The following is an 8535-nucleotide window of genomic DNA, read 5'->3' as shown; positions in this document are numbered from 1 at the left end:
TGTTAACACACTGGCTACTGTCTAAGAACAAACACAGTCTAAATATGTGAAGAAAAAAAAGCATTTTCACAAAGGCAAATATACTTCCTTTAATCTAGTCCTGGAATGATTTAAGAATAAACAGAATCAGTAATCAGTTACAGAGAGAATAATGGGAGCACAGAGGGCTTCAGCACCTCCAGCCTGTGACGAGTTCTTTAGCTACTGCTTAAACTAAACTGCAGCATCCACTTACCACATCCACCTGGCCAGGTACTACAAAACTTTCTCAAGTTTGACAGCAAATCAAACTAAGGATTTAAGATGCTACTTTGCTAGAAGCAGCTCTCACTCCTCAGAAGCTTTTCAGCCTTTCAAGAACTAAACAAAAAAGAGACACCACCTACTCCTCTGCCATCCTTCTGCATGCAGTACTGGAGGAAGGCATTAGCAGCATGGAAAAGCTGGGCAGCCACCAGCTAGGAAGGAGACAGCCTGCTGCAGGCAGGCTGGAACAAGCAGAGCAGCGAGTGAAGGCAGCATCTCACTTACAGCAACTCCTTCAAGCCTCTCCCAGCTTGGCTTGGCTGGCTGGGCACCAGCAGGAACACCGATGAGCAGCAGGCACCGTGGGACTGCTGGAGCAGGCGGCGTGGCAGCGCTGGGCTGTTATAAGCCCCGAGGGAGGAGCCAGGGGGGGCTCCTGCAGGATGCCCACTGACAGCTGGCACCGCAGGCTCCAGGGGCACCTGTGGCTGGGGAAAGAGGAGGGGGATGTTTGGAAGCAGTTTAGTCCAGCAGCTCAATGCCACATCAAGGGTCAGAAAAGCTGACTGCTACTGCTTGGTACTGTCAAAGCCTTTTTTCTACTGAACCATGCCCTTTCAGCTGTGCCCATCTCCTGTCTACTGGTCCTGCAGGCTTAAAGCTTTCTTCATGCTGAGTGTCTCAGATCAGCTGCAGGACTCGGGTATAACACCAAAACCCTCTCAGATCTGCTCCATGTTTTTCCTCCCAATGCCCATAGCACTGAGGAAAAGCCTGAGCTTCAAGGTAAACCTGGCTTGCACATAACCATTTAAGACATGGACAAAGAAGTGAAATTCCTATTCCCTTCACCCTTCCAGTTACTCATTCCACGTCAGACATGAGCTACAGGACAGCCCTGCCAAGCAGCCACTTCTACTGGGCCAGGTCATTTATAAATACACACACCAAAGCACTGCAATTACAAAGGAGGGCTTTCACAGGAATTCAGAAGAGAGTAAATTATTACAACCCATCCTGCAGGGGAGTTGGAACGTGTCCACACTTGAGCAAGAAACAAAAAATTACTTCCCACTTGACTTTAATCGCTGTCCAAGATGGAAAACACTCCAGCTGCTTGTGCCTTCTTCCCTAAGCTTCTCCTAGATATGCCACTAAGCAAATCAATCATTAAACATCACCACAGCTTGTCTTCTGCCAAAACGAAAACCACTTACCTTTCCATAAAAAGTGCTTATAATACTGCATTTGGTGATGTCTGCCTTAACGGAGCAAAAGGGCTTGACTCACAGCTCGCTGCAGTTAAGGGGAGCTCACTTTTAATGCACGTCAGACACCAGCTGGTGCAAGTCATCCTTACAACATGGCAAGATGCTCATGTAGGTTATAAACAGTAACTACATGCTCTCTATTCAGCCAAACCAAAAAGAATCTTATAAGATCCATTCACCTTAGATGCTTTGGGCTGCTTACAGCTGCACTGCCAGGTACTACCTTTGGTGGCCAGCACGTCAATTGTTTTTCACTTTCCTGTATGATAGCTTCACCCTAGAGATTCTGGCAAAGGGCTGCATATGGAGGGAGGTGAGCAACAAACAGATAAGCTGAGGTTCCCAGCTGCTTCTCATTAATATTTTTCTAGGCTTTAGTAAGATGCACATTATGGTATGTGATTTGTCACAGCTGGCAGCTAATGAGGGCTAAGCCACTAATAAACTCAACTCCAAGCAGCTGAAAGCATCTCAGCTCTGACAAAATGAGTTTTTAAAGACACAAACAAACATTCAACATCAGTGTTCTTAAACACTAAGTTGGAGAAATACGGACCATAAATTGCAAGGCCAACCATGTAGTGTTTGTCATTTGGAAACTTAGGACTCCCAATCTTACACTGTAATGAGCTGAAAACACACGGCAGGAAGCTGAGACATCACAGGATGAGCTCTGGACAAGGGAAGATACTTGCTGTTACTCTACAAACCAGCAGAAAAAGATAAAAAATGGGCTTTCTCTGGACAGAGTTATGATGGTTGCTGTTGCCCCCCAAACAGGTTTATGACAACAAAATACCTTGGCATTAAAAACCTGTGTTCATTATGCAAACCTCACTTGAGCTCTTACGTGCAGCTTTGGATGAGACACAGCCCAGCAAGTGTTTTCACACGTTAGTAGGACCTCCCTACCAGCCATAATGCCTTTTCCTCCTCTGTATCCTCTCAGCAGTTTGACTTTGAGACTATTCCAGAAACAGGAAAAAATATAAAGATCAGAGTTGCTAAAAACAATTTACCTCAAGGCTTTGGAGTTTTCGTTTATTTGGCAGGGGGTGGAGCAGGGCAACAAGAAAAATCCACTCCAAATCCTAAAAGATCTATGTACTTAAAAACCTGATTGTGATACCAGATTCAGCATGAATCTTTCCATTTGTAAACACAACAGCAACAAAAATGTAAACAAACTTATTGGTTAAATTATCACTGTGCTAATTATTCTTCAGAGCAAATGACACTTTTAAACATCTCAGTAGCTTTTTACTCAGTTACTGACCTTCTTGAAGAATACTGTTTTCACCTGCCTTTCTGAATTCCTTCACACCTGCTGCCAGGCTTTTGTTGTTACATGACATCCTGAAGGGAGAAAAAATACCAGTGACTGTGCAGCATTTGCAAGTGCTTCTGGCCTCCATCTTGGATGAATTCTCAACCCTGCTGTATTAAGGTGTGTGACTGTAGTAAATATTTGCACCTTCTTCATGCCAAGCAGTGATTACTGCAAAGCAAATGCTGCCAGCTGAGCAGCTGGCATGCACAACCTGCTGTGGTTTCATGCTCAACCTGGATCTACGCTGAATCTACCTGCAGTTTCACGAGGGAGATGGAGAATCTGCTTTTTCATCTTGATCATCATATGAATGGTGGAGAAAACTGTCAAGAGAATAAGAGCAGAGAGGTAGTCCTAAAAGGAAAGAAAATCAGTGCTGCTAACCTTGACTCCAGACTCCCTCTGCTGTTGCTGAATCTTTATCGCTTTCCTTACCTTTTTAGACAGTGCCCTGCCTGCTGAGCAGATCTGAGAGTGTTCCCTCTTCCCTGAAGAAGAACAGATGAAGAGCAAAACTGCATAGTAAACTCCCGCGGTGTTGGTGCCATGAAATACATTCCACTCAGACAAGTAAATGGATACATCATTAATGGTCTTATGTAGTGCGACAAAACAACTTGTCAAGGCAGTTCCTACAAATTTGCAGGCAGGACAAAATTCACATGTGCCCTGGTAAATTAAATCCAAGCACAGCTTTTTAAAAATGTGAACAAAGGAAGATGTTTTGAATTGCTGCATGATGCTGCTTTCTGTGAGGTGCATTAATTTAACAAGTATTGCTTAATCGATAAAAGCTCTAAAAAAATGTGCAACTTGGTCTTCGAAAAGACACAAATAGGCTTTTTAAATGTTAACTTTCTAAAGCTGTCAATTTGCATGTACTTGTGTGCTTTAAAGATAAAAAAGCAGCAACTCCCTGCAGCTCTTCAGCTCAAATCTGAAGTATTACAGGCTGACTTTCCGTCTCGAGAATGTTAATGAAATTCGCTTTGTGTTAAGATACAATGCAAGACTAATCTTGGCAGATCACACATTCTGCTGTTGATTTACCTTTTTTTCTTCAGAGGCTGCAAAGATATTGTAGGGTTACTTCAGTGCATGTTCCAAACTTTTGTTACACAAACCTCAAGGGCCTCTCCTCCAAATTATGAAGACAAGCAATAAAGATCAGAGCCAGGATGGAAAGCTGAGGGAACATGTTTAGACAAAGCACACTGAAGATCATTTAAAAAGATTTAATCACAGACTTTAAACCCTCCCAGCCCCCACCTCCATATCAAGATGAAATCATTACCTACAGTTAGCATCACATTTTGATATCTCAGAATTGAAATGCTTGTAACCAAATGATGCTAAAATTAGAACCAAGAACTCCTTTCTAGCCCTGCAACCTAGAAGTAAACCCAAGACCTTTCCAGGAGAGAGCATGAACTAAGTAATGCACATTTTTGCTGTGTACTTTGCTGGGATAGGAAGAGAAGAGATTCTTGAATGAGATCAGCAAAGAGAAAATTTTTGCTGCAGTATTTTCAGTCAGACTTGAACAACCTCAGTAATGAAACAAGACTATCTATCTTACGTGGAAAACCATAGAGTTTATCTTTGTATTGTTCTATACAACATTGACTGCTTTGGCTGTGACAGAATAGATCAGGTCCTTGGATTGTCTGTCTGACTACCAACTACGTGAGTCTTGCCAGAATTTTCATCTACACAGCCATTACTGGCTGCCAGACACTGCTCCCACACAAGCCATGTGCTGTGTGTCCCACAGCAGAACGCCACTGTACCAGTACTTGCAGGAGCTTTGCTGGACCTGAGAAAATTTTAGCAGGACCTGAAATGGTTACTGCTCTGAAAAAGAGTAAAATTAAACATCAACCGCTAAGGAATTTTTAAAGCAAAACAAGTAGAATTAACCATGTTTGCATACCACAAATTCTGGACAGCATTAAAAAAAAAAAGCATTATGTTACAGCGAAATAGTCAACAGCTGGAAGATTAAATATGTTTATTTTAGTAGTATAAGGTGGTTTTACAAACAATTTTTTCCGTTTTGCAATATACACAGAAGAATCATTACAAACAAAAGCAAAATATCTTTTCAATAATAGGGACTCTATGCAGCCTGAAAATAAAATTAAATCTCTGTTTCTCTTTAAAATGCATCTCAGTAAACATTCTTCTCCATCACTGATAAAATGCACATCTATAATAAATGACTTTTTTTTGGAGTGGGGGAGTGGGAAGGAAGGGGAAGGTTAGAATAGGGGGACATACCCTAAAATAAAATGTAAAAAAAAATGGGAGGAAAAATTATTATTCTCTTCAGCTTGCTATATAACTCTAAATATGTTCATCTAAAAAAATTAAATATATCTTTTTTTAAAACATATCATTGAAAACTTTGCATGGCAGTGCAATACAGAAGTAGTAAAATTCATCCAAAAAGTGCTATGTACAGCAGCATTGTTAAAATACCATAAAGAAGGAATGGTTCTGCTTTCAAGGAAAGATTAGTGTGCTTTTTAGCCATTTCTGAATTAGTGTCAGAAGATATTTCCTGTATGTTTTTTCTAATTCCCTCCTCTTGTCTCGTTCCCTAAGATTATGCTTTGAGACAAGGAGCAGTCACAGTTCAGTTTAAGTGTGTGCATGTGTACATGTATAGGCAGACATACATACCTACATACACACAGATGTATATATATATATATATTTATATATACATACACAAGCTTGACTAAAAAAAAAAAAAATAAAAGCATTGCTTTGGAACACGGTGAGAATTCTTCAAAGAGTGAGGCAATATGGATTTTCACTGAAATAATCAAGTCCGTGATGGAAGATAGACTTTATCTACTACATTAATAAGGAAACAATTCTACTGCAATTTTGACCACTTCCCAGATGCCTCAAACTCTTCAAAGAAACAAAACAAGGGACATGATTTTAAATCCAGCCTCCTTTCATGGATCCCTAACTTGTAAGAGCAACATTTAACTTAGCAGTCATGGACATCACGTTGATGTTTAGCTGTTATACAAAGCAATTCCCAAAATGAGCACGGAACGTGAGTTTTGCACAGAGCAAACTGCAAGTGCCAAACAATGCTCACACACAAAGGAGGCCAGATTTGAGGCTGGAGAAAGTGTAATACAAAAGCGAGGTCAGGTCATTAAGACTGTAAAAATGTAAGTCTCTAATTAAACTCATTTGTTCTAATTCCACAGACTGATGACAAATTTAGCACTCAGCTATTCTTTTGGAGTCGTGGTCTAAAGTACCTTTACCATCAAGGGAGGGCCAGGAAGCACTAAGCTGTACGAGGACATTTTATGCCCCTCAGGTCCCTGTTTTGTTTTGACAGAAATGTAAACATCACCTTACTCAGTGCTCACCAGAATTACAGTTTCAGCATAAAGAAGACTTCTGTGTCAGTGTTATAATCGATTTGGTTCTTAGGCTGGGTTGTAAACACGGTAGGAGAAGCTATATCCATGCAAACTGCTTTAGCAACGCTGCAGGCTCCCTCTGGATTCCCCCTCTCCTCAATGGGGCTCCCACCCAGCTGGCCGAGGCTTTGCAGCCGCTGCCTCTCCTGAGCCTGCTTGGCCCTGTTGGCGATGTACCGCACCCTGCTCTGGCTGCGAGAGGAGGACCTGCGCAGGAGTCCCAGGCTCTCCCCTTCCTCTTCAGATTCTGTTGGATCAAGACTGATGGGGGAAGTGATATCATTTTCCTGCTGAAAGGCCGTCAGCTTCTTTAGCTGCTCAGTCAGTTCATCCTGGGATTTGACTGAGGATCTCAGGCCTGAAGAGCGTCGCTGCTCCCGCATCGATCGAGTGACAAAACTCCTGCTGATGCTACGGTATTTGCTTTCAAAAGTGCACACGATATCATCCGAGGTAAGGTCTCCAAGACTCTTGGATTTTGCCTGGTTGTTCCCAACCATATCCTGGGCTTTGGATTTGTTAGAAGATTGCCTGAGACTTTCGATGTACAGCCTGCTCCAGGTGTGCCTCCTAGGAATGGATGAGAACGCATCTTGAGGACTCCTGGCAAGAGGACGGGGGCAGAGCTCATCTGCTGGCAGCTGGTCAGACCTCAGGTTAGGATTGGATTTGCTCTTGCTCACCATTGGCATTTCGTTACCTGATGTTGTAGCAGAACGTGGGCGCATCCCCCTTCTAGCTGCAAGGGGCTCAAAATTCTCGTGACGGATGCCAAGATCTGGGAGGCTTTTGCGAGCTAGATTGGGCAGAGAGAGATCTATCACAGTGTCATTGGAGGACATGCTGGAGGAGGAAGACATGCTGTCACGATGACTGCTGCAATCTAGCTTGCTCCAGATCCGGTCGTTAACTGTGGCATCAAAGTATACTTCTGCTGCTGGAGATATGCTACTTGGGTTTTTTATTAAAGCTGAGGAGTCCAACATCTTCATCCCTTCACTCTTTGACTTCCTTACTAACACATAAGAGCTCGTCTGAGAAGGCAGAGCCTGTACAGCCTGGGCTTTCCGGAAAACATCTGGAGGCAAAGTCGTCTGTGTGCCGTTAATCACATTGTTTTGCTGCAGGATGGCTGCTGCACCAAGTTTTTGGCCTTTTAATTCAATGGTGTTTTTCAAGTCTGTTAGTACCTGAACTGTCTGGCCATTTTGCTTCTGGCAGTTTTCTACAGGTTGGCCAGTAGCCTTACCTGCTGCCACTACTGGCCGGGCTTTTTGAGGACGCACTGCCAAACTAGGCTGATCTTCGGCTTCACGGCATGTCTGTGTCCAACCATTTTCCTCTTTTAGAGGTCCTGCCATGCTTGTCCTCTCATCTTCTTGGACGGATATAATTGTGTCAACTGCTCTTGTGGCTGCCTGCACGTGGTCTTCCGCAGCCAGATTTGGTGTTTGTTCTCTAGTGAGAACTTCTTGAGGCTGGTTGGATGCATTGCTTGCTTTGGACTGAAACTCAGTGGAATGATCAGACACAGACCCTTCTTCAGAATCACTGTAAGTAACGGGCAGGGGGAAGAAGAGGCTGGCATGATGGTTTTCATTGGCAACAACAGGCTCTTCAGTGATAGTTTCTAGGCTGCATAAAGAAGTGACCGACCTCTGCATTGAGAAATGGCAGACATCTAATTGGAGACATGAAAGAGAGGAAAAAGAAAGAAGAAGAAAAACAGACACATGGTTAATTAACCATTATGAATGCCAGTTTAGTTGCAGATCTATTCTTTATGTGGTATCCTTTTGTATTTAAGGTAGCAGTTGCATATAGTAGTAATGATTTTTAAGAATAACTGAAGATTTCAAATGCCTAGCTAAAGGCAGCAAAAATTTCTATTCATTCAGTTAGAGCTGCCCCAAAAGCCTGTTGCTTTTGAAAAATCTCAGTCCATGCATGCTAGCAACACACTATTTTTTGTTGTCTTATTCAAAGCATAACTGTATCCATCCATTTCTTTTTGCCCTTGTATCCCCTCTTAGAATCCAACTTTTCATCCTCCCCCATCTAGCAACAGCTGAATTACTCTTTTCCATCTCCGCAGCACTCAAACATGACAGTACCTCCAATCATAATCAAACTATATATAATACTCAGAACATCATTGCCTGACCAATAGATGTGATTCCAACAACTGATTACTCAAAAGAGAAGCACCATAGGACTTCCAAAGCAGCTTAGT

General features: G+C 42.6%; 1 protein-coding gene and 1 long non-coding RNA gene across 14 annotated transcripts in view; one reads left to right on the top strand and one right to left on the bottom strand.

Moving 5' to 3' along the window:
• The first annotated feature begins 1973 nt into the window (after positions 1–1973).
• LOC110351225 (uncharacterized) lies at positions 1974–4237 on the top strand. Its single transcript, XR_002398346.4, has 2 exons — positions 1974–3195; positions 3291–4237. It is a non-coding gene; the product is annotated as an uncharacterized lncRNA (long non-coding RNA).
• Positions 4238–4843: 606 nt separating this feature from the next.
• The window catches only part of PLCH2 (phospholipase C eta 2), an 83144-nt gene continuing 79452 nt past the window's right edge, over positions 4844–8535 (bottom strand). For all 13 annotated transcript variants that reach the window (XM_072026863.1, XM_072026860.1, XM_072026866.1 and 10 more), the window contains one exon: positions 4844–7983. In XM_072026863.1, coding sequence (XP_071882964.1) covers positions 6254–7983 — 1730 coding nt within the window. In that variant the 3' untranslated portion in view covers positions 4844–6253. The remainder of the gene's footprint in view (positions 7984–8535) is intronic.

This window comes from Anas platyrhynchos, chromosome 22 (assembly GCF_047663525.1).
Source record: "Anas platyrhynchos isolate ZD024472 breed Pekin duck chromosome 22, IASCAAS_PekinDuck_T2T, whole genome shotgun sequence".
NCBI classification, from domain to species: domain Eukaryota; kingdom Metazoa; phylum Chordata; class Aves; order Anseriformes; family Anatidae; genus Anas; species Anas platyrhynchos.
This window is presented reverse-complemented; position numbering and strand designations above follow the sequence as displayed.